The 13,916-nt window shown below is 49.3% G+C and overlaps 1 protein-coding gene across 1 annotated transcript; it reads right to left on the bottom strand.

Annotated features, from left to right (window-relative positions):
- Positions 1–7,228: 7,228 nt before the first annotated feature.
- On the bottom strand, positions 7,229–13,912 carry mfsd8l2 (major facilitator superfamily domain containing 8-like 2). Its single transcript, XM_029131662.3, has 11 exons — positions 13,778–13,912; positions 13,409–13,594; positions 13,075–13,137; positions 12,765–12,884; positions 12,529–12,608; positions 11,850–12,144; positions 10,351–10,424; positions 9,130–9,343; positions 8,399–8,521; positions 8,112–8,242; positions 7,229–7,735 (listed from the first exon to the last, which is right to left on the bottom strand). Exons 1-11 carry the CDS (start codon positions 13,851–13,853, stop codon positions 7,655–7,657), a joined length of 1,443 nt encoding a protein of 480 aa, XP_028987495.1. The 5' UTR covers positions 13,854–13,912; the 3' UTR covers positions 7,229–7,654.
- Between the last annotated feature and the right edge of the window lie 4 nt (positions 13,913–13,916).

Here is a 13,916-nt window from a genome sequence, read left to right as displayed (position 1 = left end):
GGCCATTCAGTGTCAGTGGCCCCCTGCTGTGCTAGACGCAGACAAACGAAGGCCGGAGGGGCGACGGGGGAACGCTGAGGAGCCAAGCTGGGCTCAATGCAGATTCACTGTGACAGAGCGACGGCGACGGCTGGGCAGCAACAGCCGACCGGCAGCATCTTGACTCCAGGGAAAAACCAAAGCAGCCAGTTCATTACCCAACGTGAAGGAATTCTCAGTCTGAGCTGTCTCGGCCTCCTGACGTTTGTCACGTGTTGATGGGGCTGAAACAACCAGTCAGTCACAGCGGAGCGTCTAAACAAAGCACAACCCCGAAACCACGGCTTCACCAGATCCCATCAATTTATATGACGCGGTGTCAGCGGTGCAGTTGAGGAAAGCGAGGAAGCAAAATGTGCCCCCCCATCATATACATGTCATATACAATCTGTTTATCTCTTTGGTCACAGATGTTATGAAGGGATCAGCTGTTTCCTCACACAGCTGGACACTTTAGTTTCCAGCGAATGTTAAGAGTAAATAGTGCATCTGGATTATTCAGTGTATTCCAGCAGTGGATTAACATACATTTGCTGCACTGGTGTGTATCTGCAACAGAGGAACGGTGGTTGGAATGAGGTCACAGGTGGATCCTGGACTGGGCTTCAAGTCCACAGACCGTCTGTGTTCGGCTCAGAAGTGCCTTGGGACTCGCTTTCAACGAGACGCCGGAGGAACTCTGTGGCTTCGAACCAGACATCTGGTCGTGGAGCCTCGCTGGGGCCTGAAGGAAGCAGCCACTCCACTCAGTCTGCGCCAACCGTTCTGTCGCCGCCGTCTCGCTGACCAGAGAAGCAGGCGGCCACACTTAATAGTCAGGTCATCTGTTGGTTCAAGACACAGTTAAAACCTTATGACACGGAACATGAGAGAGGAGCGAAGGAGAAGGAGGAGGAGGAGGAGGAGGAGGAGGGGAGGGAGAGTGAAACCAAATCCCAGACTGGATTCACTGCTCACTGTTAAAGTCGCCTGAAGTTTATTGCCTGTCCATTTGCAAGCAATCCACCGACGGCCTGTACTCTCCCAGGAAGCCTCCCAAAGCTCTTTTACTGCCTGACCTTCCTATGTTTTTATGGAGCCAGGGAGCAATTGAACATGTTTTAGTTTCTCTGCAGGAGTAGCCAAGATGCGGGGAAGTGATACGGAGCAGGGAATCAGCATCAGCCATCTTCCTCCTGGAGGAGGCGGGATCTGAGAATCATCTGGGCCGCGCTCATCGAGGCCCGGCCCGGCTGCACGGGCGACAGAAGGGCTCACGTTTAGCATAAAAGTGCCTTTAAAAGTAGATTATGCCATTAGTGTGGGACCTAAGGGTCTGTAATAGAGCTGTTTGGGTACACAATGAACCTGGCTGAAGGAGACATCTGACTGCAAGAACAATAGGCATGAAGACAGTGTCAGAGAGACGAGATCTCTGGAAGCCCCACTGACTGCCGGATAAAGGAGCTGTCATACAGACACAGCTCCAGTTTATCTTTTAATTAACGTCTCATACACCAAGACAAACACGCCATCAATAATGCAGCGGTAACATGCTACAATATTAATGTCAGATGAAATGAGGTAATTAGACGGGGAAACTATTTAGGCCCCCGTCCGCCCCAGCTAGCGCGCACGCAGTCCATTTATTCCGGATCCCGCTGGAATAAGAACCCGGAGAGGTGGAGAGCAGCTGATGCCCATGTGTGACCGCGGCCAAACAGGAGGGGACCGAGGGCCGGCGTTTTGCCTGTCGGGGCCGAACAAATGGTGACAAACGATGGCAAATTGGAGTGAAGGCCCCCTGCTGTGCTATGGTCTGCCAGCAGAGCAGAGGTGCTGGCTCGGGAGAATAAAGACACACACGCACGCACACACACACACACGCGGGGAGGTATCTGATTGTAATAAAGTTCAAGGCTCGGCACGCACAAAAGAAACACAATTAATAATAAGACGGCACAGAGAGAAGCCATTGGAAGACTGAAGACGACACACACAAAGGCTCGCTGACAATCTAATCCAGTGTTTCACATGAAAGAGTTGAGTCTCTGCTGAGAAAAAAAAAACAGCAGCATTGGGCCTAATCCTATGAATCCATATGATCGAGGCAGAGGCCTCTGGGAAAAAATAAAGCCATCGCCTCTGACCCGCACCCCTGGTTTCCAGCCCGGTTCCGCAGGCCCGAGGCTCGCGGCGGCCGCCGTAAATAGATGGCAGGGGCCAGTTCCAGCCATGCACTGAGAAATAAGTGTATTTCATTTAATTGGCTGGATAAGACAAAGATTTTTAATTTCCCCTGAGATCTGGGTTGCCAACTTTTGTTTTTTACGCTGCGGAGAAGAAGAGCTGTACAGTGCCAGGAATTTACAATGTTCTCCTTTTGCACGGGCGCTGCCGTGTTCCTCCCGTCCTCTGAGAGCTCTGCAGATATTGGATTAATTATGCAGATGTTTAAATTTCAACCCGGATAAAAGGCTCCTACTGGTCCGTGAACCTCAGTTTGCGTCTGTTCAATCTTCTAAAACCTGTGTTCTGGCACAGAAGACCCCAAACCTTCACCCCCCCCCCATTCTGCCTCCTCCGCACAGACAAACCATTGTGTGCGAGGCAAAGATGAGATTTGCATGCATGTTAGACTGGATTACAGGCTCTGGGAACCTGGACCCCTGTGGTGTCTCTTCACTGTTTGGGCCCAAAATCTGCAAGCTGTCCTTTCAGCCCACGACTTCAAACAAAGCTCACATCTTAATTGGCTCAGGATCATATAAAACCAAAGGTTAAATTCCTACTTTTGAGAGGTTTGGGGCTTCTCTCCAGCTGCCACGTGGAATTTGCGGCCGATCCGTCTCCTTCATTGAGTTTCATATCCATCATCCGCGAGAGTCATAACTGGGGGAGATAAGGGTGCGTGAAAGGGTTAATCCTCTAAGTGATACGTATAATGAGAAGTTTAATCCTTGATCTGAAGATGAGGCGCGTAAGAGGTTGGAGATGGCAGATAAGAGCAGTCGAATCTCTTTAAAAATAGCCGAGGACGCAGCATCAGTCTGGCAGGAGACGCAGCGAACATTTGATGAATTGATTTTAATGTCATACTGTGCCGATACTTTCCTTGATCACGCTCCTCGGCGCGCGCGCGCGCGCTCCGCTCGGGCGTCTCCATCACCCGTCAGCGTATTTATAGCGCGCTCGCTGACAACGGAGCGGCGTCGTGTGCCGCGCAGACAACGGAGCAATCTCATCCGGACGCAGCTCGCGCGCCCTTCCATTTATTCCTAGCGGCGTTTAAGTAAATTGTCAGAGGCTGTCTTCTTTAGGCCGCTAAGCCGCGCGGAGCCGCTCCGCTCAGCGGGATTATAAGCGAGGTAAGATTTAATATTGATCTTCGGCTGACCTCCTATGAAGTTCTCATCACAATTTATAATATTCTCCACACATGACGTTAATGAGATCAACGGGCTCCCGCGGGTGCGCGTGCGGATCGGCCTCGACCTTAACGCCGTCAACGAGCGCGGACGGACTCTTCTTCTGGCGCCACTCGTGGGACGTGAATCTGGGCGAAGCGAAGTGGACGGATTTTGTTGTTTACTTAGCTTCAATTGGTCACACGTACGCCAGCACGCGCACGTGTAAACATATCGTTTCTTTATGCAACAGGTGGAGCAGGCGTCGGCGCGTTGGCTGCAACATGCGAGGCTCCACCATCAAAGGGCCAGACCGTGAAATATCGGGTAATTTTTACCTCACACTGGAACCAAACCGGCTGATGAGCAAATTTACTGTCAGCTCTGAAGCTCTGGTGTTGATTCTTGAGAGAAAAAAAAAATCCTCTTCCCCTCCTCACAAAGCACCACCAGGTTCACAAGCAAGCCACACGGCCAAATGAGCCTGATAATTATCTGAATGTATTTCCATTGCTATTACAGTGGGCTCCAATCAGGGAGCGGGGGGGGGCAATTGATTCAACGTATCTGAGGCCATGGCAGAATGCAAACACACAGCGACGGCAGCTACACCTGAGCGACACATACACAAACCCCACAGCACCAGTGCCACATGTAATAAATCAAATCATCTGCCTTTCCGCCAGCCAGGCCTGTTTTTGACTCTAAAGCTGCTTAAGAAGAGGAAGAGTGGCTGGAGGGGAGGGAAAGGAGGAGGGGGGGGGGGGGGGGGTGATTTGTATTCATCGATACCGAGACATGAGCACACACTGTCCCCTCTCCTCTCGTTTCTTTTCTCACTCCCCTGTCAGCTCATTAGTCGCCCATCTCGATATTGCTATAAGGTGTAGATTCAAACTCTCATCCAATTATGGCTGCACACGAACACACACACACACACGCACGCACACGCACACACACACACACACACGCACACACACACACAAACGCTGTGAATTAGATCAAGAAAAAAGCAACTTTTACATAATTGCCCCCCCCCCCCCATGTGTACGTGTGACAAGCCGCTGCTTTAAATCCTCCACATCAGACGCGAAACACATGATTGGACTTGAGTCAGGCCCTGGCAATGACATCCAGGAGTCAGAATCCTAAGTCAGCAACAATGAGGGTGCAACTGTAAATCTGCGAGCGAGCTGGCAGGAAACCAATGGCTGACATCTATTTAAAAGATTCTTTTAATGAATAGCCTCCACCCAGGAAGCAAAATTACATCCTGTATTAGTAAATTCTGGTAAAATTAAACTTCTTAATAAATGATTTGCAAGGACAAATGTCGCTGTATGAAATGTGAGGGGGGGGGGGTGATTAGATCTGGCCTGATTTCATCCTCCCTCGTATTCTGCACCAACTCATCTATCATCTACGACCCATTAACGGGCGTCCACCGTCCGGCTAATGCCATCAGGAGGAGCGGAGCCCCCTCTGCCCCTCCGCTGCCGCTAATGTAATTGTTATATCCGAGCTCCAGTCAAATGGTGTTTTCCTCTTTGTGAACAATTACCTTTATCTTTGTTAGATGACAGAATGAATCTGCCCTCAGAGCCGACCAGGCCCAGAGACGCAGCCGCGGCCCAAACACGGGTGAATCTGAATTATTAAAGCAGCATTACACCCAAATACTGGGCTCTTTATTCTGACTCGGGTCCATTTCGACCCTTTTGGAGCATTCAAAGTGTCGAGTGCATTCGGAGAGCGAGGGCTAAAAAGATGTGGTGCTGCCTTCAGGTATCAACATGCAGACAGATAAAGCGCCGGGGCCCGCGGTACCGTAATCTGTGCCTCTGCTTCGCAATCACAGGTAAGTCTGGGGCTCAGCGGTCCGGCTGTTCACACCTCAGTCCATTTAGCAGAAATAACACAAAATAGCACGAAACGCCGAAAAGTGGATGGAGCCACCAAGATATTTTTACACGCAGCTGCATGTAGGCAAGTTGCTCTTCCTCTGCTGTGTATAGAGACTGGATGGAGCCATTTATAGTCACATAGTGGTACAACAAGCCTGCAGTAAAGCTCAGCTTCACCTTCATCTTCACCAGCGCGACCAGGGCTTCCACTCTCCAATTACATAATATCATCCCATCTTTGGCTTCCTCTAAAATCCATCTCCATGGCGACAAACGCTCTGCTGCGGCTCACGGAAATAATTGTCGTCTCCCGCATCAAATGGTTGTTCAGTGTATCTTTAAAATTTCATAACTTGTGCAGCAGTGGATTTAGCGAGGAAAAGCCCGAGGCGCCCGACGAGGCCGGAGCCGGATGATTCTGGGTCCGAAAGCACTGACGACACACGGAAAAGAAATCAGTCTTTATAATCACGCAGTGACATCATAATGTCAGTGTTACACTTTGGCTCATTTCATAATTTGAATCGGACAAGTTGACGAGTGGTCGGTCGATCGACCCCAACGCATTCACACAGACCCCATAAACTACATCAACTCATATATAACATGCAATTCATGTTTGTTTAGCCATAAATATTTAATGTTGTGAAGACACATACATTTATAGCAAAGCTTCAGGATATTGACACACAAACATTTTCTTCATCTTCCTATTTGTTTTTAGTCATAAAATAACGTACATCTGTTACATGATAAACTGCAAACAAGAGTTGTTTTTTTTAAGCTAGCTAACATTAGCTCTTGTAAGCTCTTATGTACACGTGGCTTTAGCAATAGATTTCCTTTGTCTAAACAGACGGAAGCGTTCCGTCGCTCGTTAATTACACTTTTAACTTTCTGAGTCAATGTTTTATTTATCTTTTTAGGAGCCACATGCTTTCACTCTGATGAATAATTTTACTTGCTTTTCTTGCCAACTAAAGCTTATTTAGATCTGAATATTTATAGTCAGCGAGGAAAACTGGGAGTTTTCGGGGGAGTTGTCAATATTGAGGGTGTTGTAGGTAAAAAAAAAAATGAAAAAGCACAAGACGCAAGGAGTGAGGCTGAAAAGCGAGCTAATTCAAAGAGAGCGAACTCACGCTTGACCTGATTCTATGTGGCCTGTCATCTCCCTTAAAATGTCAAGCACCTGGACACGCTGATCAGGGCATGAAAGTACTTATATATAATATGTCCTTGAGTCCCAGAGATTAGAAATTCCATTTGGGGCGAGCACCCTTTGGAAAGCCAAACATCACACGCCGAGCGCAGGAAACTGGAAAGGTTACTGAGCCTTATCTGCAATTATGCAAAAACACAGAGACACTGACCAAACCCGTGTTCGCTGCTACAAAGGGAATCGACAATGCCTTGATGTTGCCCACAGCGTCCTCCTCTCTCCACACAGATGTGTAGCACGCAGCACATCCTAGAGGAGACTATAGGCAAGAACAGCTGACTACACTTTGTCATGTTTTGAATTATGAATAGAGGTAATTAAACTTTAAATCCCCCAAAGAAAAACGATAGAGAGGGCTAATTAACGAGTACTTTTTATTATTTGGTTTTAATTCAGGGGCTCCTTGTCTACGCGCGGAGACGCAGACGGGTGGAGGGACACATCCAGATCACATCAAAGCGCTTTGGTCACATTCGAGCTGGTGCTTTTATTTTAATAACCTTCAGTTTTCCTCCGACGGCGCAGATACAAAGAGACGTGTAAAGCTCCATTCTCTTTGACCCTCGTCTTCTATCAGCTGCACTGACGTGGAGCAGCTAAGATGTTGACAACTCCACTTGTGCACTCATTGTGTCAAGCGTTTCATTTTCACAGTGTTGTTTCCTTTTTTGTGTGTGTGTGTGTGTGTGTGTGTGTGTGTGTGTGTGTGTTTCTTTTTTTTTTTGAGCGAATAAAGGAAGTGAGACGGGAAACGAGAAATTGTGGGTCACATGGAATAAACCTGCTCAGTTTATCTTTTCATCAACACCTGGGAATATAAATAGTTCAGTTTAAAAATAATGGCTTTCATCTTCACTTAGCCTCTGAATATTCAATATGAGAGCAATGGTGCCCCCTTGTGTAGCATTTAATTAATAGACAGATGGAGATGGGGGGGTTTAAAGCATTGTGTTTGACTGGGACTGAGCTGCAGCTTGTGAGGCGCGGTACGTTATCAGAACAGCTTTTATTCCACACTCCGACACTTTCCTCTTCACCCGGCGGGTATGGGCTGATGAAGGGCCCTCCCTCCCTCCCTCCGTCTCCAGCCTCGGTGACCGCTGCTACCCCCCGCTGTCGCAGCTCTGGGCGCTCTGCACGGCCCTGGGCTCCGTCAGCCGCTCGTAGGACAGCGCCGTCATCACCTGCGGAGATGTGCGCCGTGATGAGGCTTGGGAGAATAGGGAGCGCGGCGAGCAATAAGCGGACGCTGGCGAAGGAACGCTGAGCGAGCGCTTCTCCACTGGCACCTGCAGCCCATAGCTACCGTTCACTGTTTAATGCACTGAGGGTGGAGAGGCGGCTCATTGCATTAAAGATGTGCCATCCACTACATAAGTCAACATTAAAAATAAAAACATGATGTCACTGATGCTGTGCAACTTATCTTAGCATAAAGACTCACTAATTGAAGCTTATTGAATAATCAGATAGTTGAAGCTTGATTGAAGCTCACTAATTGACCTGCCATATGATCAAATCTATCAGTGTGGAATGAAGTCACCTCCTTGTTCCACTTACTGTTATCATCAGGAGGAGAGCCAGCATCAAGCCCAGCATTATGTACAAATTAGCGGTCAGGCCTCCGGCCCACAGAGGACCCAGGATGGTGGCGAGACCCCCCACCGAGCGTCTGACGCCTTGGCTGAATCCTTTAGGAGACGCATTACAAAGCATTGCGGGTTATTTGTGTGTGCGTGCCAGCGTAAAGCAGTCGCGGGGTAATTAACGGCGTTCTTTAAGCAGCATATGCCAGGCGGCAATCTGCTGTTCGACGCCAACGCGTGCCAGCGCGAACGCGAGCCAACCTTGTGTTTTCTCCGCCGTGACTTTGGAGAAGAGGGACACCTGAGACACGGCCACGAAGGGAAGTCCCAGCAGCTGCAGGAAGACGCCGACGACGAAGGCGGCCAGCTCCCACCTGTAACCACCTGAGGCGCATGTAAAAGAAGAGCACACACAAACGCCGGCCCCCATTGGGTAAATCTGACAGATCTGCTCATCTATTCTAGTGCTTGTATTGGTAACGTGTGGTGGCGGCGACTGATCCCACTCCAGTCACCCGGTTCTCAGCTCCTGGATTTTAAGCCTCTTCCACCAATGGCTTGGCACCACCGCACATATCGGCCTCGGAACGGAGAGACCGCGGCCAAGCTGGCAGCCGCCGCGTTCCTGGGATCTGAGCTTTGCATCGCGCGCGTGCGCCCACTCGAACCGTTGCATGTTCCCGCATAAGCCCAGATTCCGAATGAGTTTTCGCCCAATCGCGCGCGTTTCCTGCCTTTTTAGGTTTTGGTGTCTTTGTTTGCTCGTTTTAACTGCAGCTGGAACAAACAGCATATTTCCTTTAATTAGATTAGTGGAATCCTATTATATGTACTCGGTCTCCCCTCCGCTCCAACACCTGTCACTCCTAATCAGCGTGATAAACGTGACAGGCTGAGGCAGACGCGGGCTGGCGCGAACGCCGTTTCCTGCCCCGATGACATCATCACAGTGTGTCCCCCATGAAGGGGGTGTGCGTTTGTCAGCTGAGCACCTCGGGGGTCGCAGAGGAAGAGCAGGCACCAGACGCAGGCCGCGGAGCAGATGAGCAGGCCCGCGGCCAGCACGGCGCGGTCCGCCGCCCTGCCGCTCAGCCAGCGCACGAAGAAGAAGCCCAGGATGACCTCCACGCCGCACAGGCTGTACATCAGGCTGTTGCCCAGCTCGCCGAAGCCGAAGTAGCGCTGCGTCACGGGCGTCACCATGGTCTGGAGATGGTCAGAGAGATGTTGGCAAGGTCAGCGGAGGGGAGAGAGAGGGGGGGGGGGGGTCTGTTAGAGCAGCTTTAAAAGGCCCGACTGAGTCCAGATCAAAGGGAGATATTAAAATGATGACATCATCCAGAGCAGTGACTATTCAGATGCCTCGGATTAATGACAGAGGTCTGTTCACGGTCTCATTCTGGTCACAGAGTAATTAACGCGATCACCACGTCCGTTTTATTCTGAGAGTTAGGCAGCAGCCGATCGTTATCAGTGACGTGAGGTCGGGGTGGGCGGAGGAGGCGGAGCCTCACCTGACAGATACCACATGACTAAAATATCAAAATAAGAATCCACTCATCTATGTTATGTTTTAAGTGTAGTTATATAAAAATCATTGTATTTGCGCATTTCGTGATGCTAAAGTAAAAGGGCTGATCTGTTTCTTTCACAGCTCGTCTCCACTATAACGTTTGCAGCCTACACAGATTTATTCTACACCTTGACTCTGTACAACCTGCCAAACAATGATTCAATGAATCAATGATTCTATGACATATTTAACCACTAATTTAAGTGCTTGAAAATTAAATTTGAACTTTGAGTGAAGTATTGTCAACAACTTCACTAAGGCTCAAAATTGAACATTTACACCTCTCTATACTTTAGAGTATGAATCGTGAAGAACACATGGAGGCTACAGGTCAGGTATCGTACTGCTGTAAAATTAATGTTCCTTCAAGGCCAAATATGTTCCTTTATGTGAGATAAGAATGATGATCAAATATGAATTGCGGCCAGTGATAATATGCATTCTGCCAATTAAATAGTGAAAAATACATATATACAAGTTATTATAATTGTCCAGAGGACTCTGTGTTTCACCAACCATGAACCTCACCGCACATCACTGATCATTATGGAGTAAGGATGAATAGGGATGAAACCCTGGGTGGAGGAGTGTGACACTGTGGGAACTGAGGCTGATGGATTTCTGTGGTAGTTGCTCTCACCTCCAGCGCCGTCTGATTGAAGAGAGTGATGAACTGAGCTGTGAGGAGAACAACAACCTCCTCCCTGAGAAACTCTGCAGACAGAAAGACAGAGGATTTCTGAAAACCATAGAAACCAGGAGAAAGATATGGATCATACATTAGTCTTAGTAAGTACCATTGATAATAGCTTTAATTAGGTTCAGATAAAAAAAGAAACCAGACAATCTGAAAGTTGATTGTCTGCCTGCTTGTTTTTTTATACCCAAAACATCACAACATAAGAAAAACTGCATTTTAATAAATTCCACAGTTTGATACCAGCTTTTCCTGGAACAAAACATCCCTCGTGGACTTGGAGAGGAGGAGAATTGATCTGGGCTTGATGCTAAATTTGGATGTTTGTGCCAGATGGCTGAAGGAATGCTTTGACTGTGGTTCACTTCGCTCGTTTTTCTATTTACTCATTTAATTTTTGGACACTAGTTCATATACACACACACAAATAAGACTTTATATTCTATGTATTTTAAAATGTGAACCCTAGAGTGAAGTAAGCATAACCCAAAGCAAGACGTATTTCAAGAATGTTTAATTGTTCAGACCGTGACTGAAGGTTGAGGTTCTTTATTCCAGGTTAAAACAAAGGGAATGTATGAATGTGGGTCTGTGCGTGATGACTGAATAGAAAACGGGTTTTTGTGCATCTGCTGAAACACTGACCCAGTTCAGACCGAATGCTTTGGAAACAAACAGACTTTCTTTCCTCCATCATTCCAGTGAAGTCGACATCAAGTGCGAGAAATATCACAGGCTGAGGGAAAGAAACCGTTGTTTTTTGATCCATGACCTCAGCCAGAAATAAAAAGATTTGATGAAAGAAAGTTCAAAAGATCCGCCTGAGTTTCAAAGGTTCCTCGCAGATGCACAAAAATTCCGAGAAGCTCAATAATTTAGAAGTGAAAAGCAGGCGCACACTGTCAGGGCTAAGACACTCTCCTCCTACAGCATGTGCCAGAGCTGCAGACATCCAGCCTTTCTCCCGAGCTCGTGCTGCTGTAGGTTTACTTCAAAACAAAAAAAAAGTCCAATCAATAGCAAGAATGTTGGCCACGTTACCAATTCTGCCTCCATTTCATCCACAAGTCAACCACAGCAAACCTGTCGATAAAGAGGGAAGTCCGCTGCCCATTGGCCACATCTTCAAAGCGCGTGCGAATCGATTTAAAGGGTTTGACACACGGGAAAACACAAACGAGAGGAGGACTAACAAAGTACGGGGGAACTTAATCGATGGCACCGAAAATCACCGCCCGCGTGACACTGATCCAACAGGAAGCCTGACATCACACACACGCTGACAAGAACCAGACACGGGTGCAATCAATACCCGAGGGAGTGTGACGTGACGCGCTATGCAGAGCCACGAGGGGGAGGGGGTGTGTGGGTGCGACTGAGCATGCTGGGAAATCAACGGAGCCGATGCGGAGCACGTGCCGAACCGGGCTCGTCCCGCTCACCTCTGCTGGCGCTGAAGCGCTTGAACGGGTTCGACGCCTCGGAGGAGCGGCGGACGGGCCGCGTTTCCGGCGAGGCCGAGCTCTCCGATTGGCTCGACCCGACGGCGCGGTACGCATGCGCCGGCTCCTCGTCGGACCCCACCAGCGGCGCCTCCTCCTCCTCCTCCTCGTCGCCGCGTCGGCCCCGCTTCATCTCCATCGCCCCCGCTCCTCCTTCAGAGCTGATGGGGGGCGAGTCCCAGTACAGGGCCAGAACCACGAACTGGAGCAGCACCCACAGCAGGCACATGAAGATCTGGGAGCACGGAGGAGGGGGGGTTCAACAATCAAGTAACCCCGCACGGTGAAATTAAGAGAGATGCACGGCGTCATATTATGTGAAGTGGAAGTAGGTGCGAAGGAGCGTTGTTATGTCTCATTTAAGACGTATCTGCGCTACAGGTGCTTTATTCAGAGAGGCTCCTGAGATCTCTCTGAATAAAGCCGCGATCGATGCAGGCTTTTACAGGCCAGAGTGTAGCTGCAGGTGTTTTGTATTCTTCTTACTCAGCGAAGAACAAAGAAGGCAAAATAAAATAGGTGATGCTGGCGAATGCAGAGCGAGTGTTTCTGAGGACCGCGTCTGTATTCACAGGGCTTTTGGAGAACGTTAGATTGCTGATTATCTGAACGCTCTCACCCCGGGAGACGTGTACTTGTTCACGGCAAAGGGCCCCAGTTTGAAATCACACAGCCGCAGGAACAGGTTGAGCGCCGGCCCTGGAGAGACGGGAGGAATGGAAACAGGAAGCTGGAGTCAGGAGCCTCCGACTTAGGGATGTGATTGAACGTCTCCCTTTTCGCAGCCGAAACCGAGCATCGGACACAAACATTAAAAACAAATCCTCGTCTGGGATGAGAGTGGAGGGGACCGACCGAGAAGCAGGCCGGCCTGCCGACAGGCCATGATGGCGGCGAAGATGCCGGAGCGCTCCTCGGGCCGAGTGCTCCGGGTCAGGAAACCGAAGATGGAGGAGCCCGCTCCTGCTCCGACACCTGAGAGGGAAACAGCATCAGCGAAGGAGGCGGAGTCTGAACTGTTTGTTGGAAGAAGGTTAAGGCTAAAAGGCAGCCAGGGTCAGGATTCGTGTGTGTGTGTGTGTGTGTGTGTGTGTGTGTGTGTGTGTGTGTGTGTGTGTGTGTGTGTGTGTGTGTGTGTGTGTGTGTGTGTGTGTGCGTGCGTCACCTGCTACGAGCCGGCTGCATAACAACAGCCACTTCGAGTATCCAATAAAATACAGGAAGTTGCCTGAGGACAGAGACAAATGGGAAGCATTCCTGGACGCCAACACGCGTCCACAGCGTGAAACAAATCCTTTACGCCGTGTCCAAAACCATCCCGTGGTTCTAAAATATGAAATAGCTCGACTGCTATTTTATGGCTTGTCAGGAAATTTAGCCCAGACAGTGAATGGCTTCCTTTTCCCCAAGTAGATTCTGGTTCACATCTATGGCTCAACAGCTTCTATTCATACGCTCTCCAAAGTGATGTCATTGAATCCGTCCAACAAGCCACTCACCTGCAATCTCGAACAGATTGGCAAAAAGAACGATGGACTTTGTTTTCTTACTCCTGTCCGACCAGAACCCAAAGAGCGGGTCGGCGAGCAGCCCGGCCAGGCTGAAAGCAGACAGACCCAGGCCCAGGAAGTAGGGAGGGGCCTCCAGAATCTGCAGATAGGTCCATACGGTGGGCAGGATGACGGCTGGGACCATCGGCAACACACAGAAGAGAGGGGAGATGTGTAAATGACAAGCTTGTTTACCCTCAAGATGAAGCTCCGTGTGATGTGAGTGCAGCCCAAATGCCAGGCCGATCTCATTCCAGTCCGCTAATGAGGCCATTATCTCCTGTGTGCAAGTCTGAGGAGCTCCCATAACGGACTTACCGTACTCAATGCCGCTCAGCATGAATATCAGCCCAATGGTGAAAAAAGTTAGATTCCTCTTCTTGTGGTTATTCATTGTGCTCGGTGTCCTGCTGCCTTTTAGGCTCCGAGCTCCGTCGGCACATCTCGCACGGAAACG

Source organism: Betta splendens, chromosome 17, assembly GCF_900634795.4.
Source record: "Betta splendens chromosome 17, fBetSpl5.4, whole genome shotgun sequence".
NCBI classification, from domain to species: domain Eukaryota; kingdom Metazoa; phylum Chordata; class Actinopteri; order Anabantiformes; family Osphronemidae; genus Betta; species Betta splendens.
The sequence above is the reverse complement of the archived record's forward strand: the minus strand, read 5'-3'. Positions and strand labels throughout refer to the sequence as shown.

Coding starts and splice junctions, on each gene's coding strand:
- mfsd8l2 (XM_029131662.3), bottom strand. CDS start 13,853: ATGAATAACCACAAGAAGAGGAATCTAACTTTTTTCACCATTGGGCTG. Junction 13,138..13,408: donor CAATCTGTTCGAGATTGCAG/GTGAGTGGCTTG, acceptor CTCTGTCCTCAG/GCAACTTCCTGTATTTTATT. Junction 12,145..12,528: donor ACAAGTACACGTCTCCCGGG/GTGAGAGCGTTC, acceptor CCGTGCTCCCAG/ATCTTCATGTGCCTGCTGTG.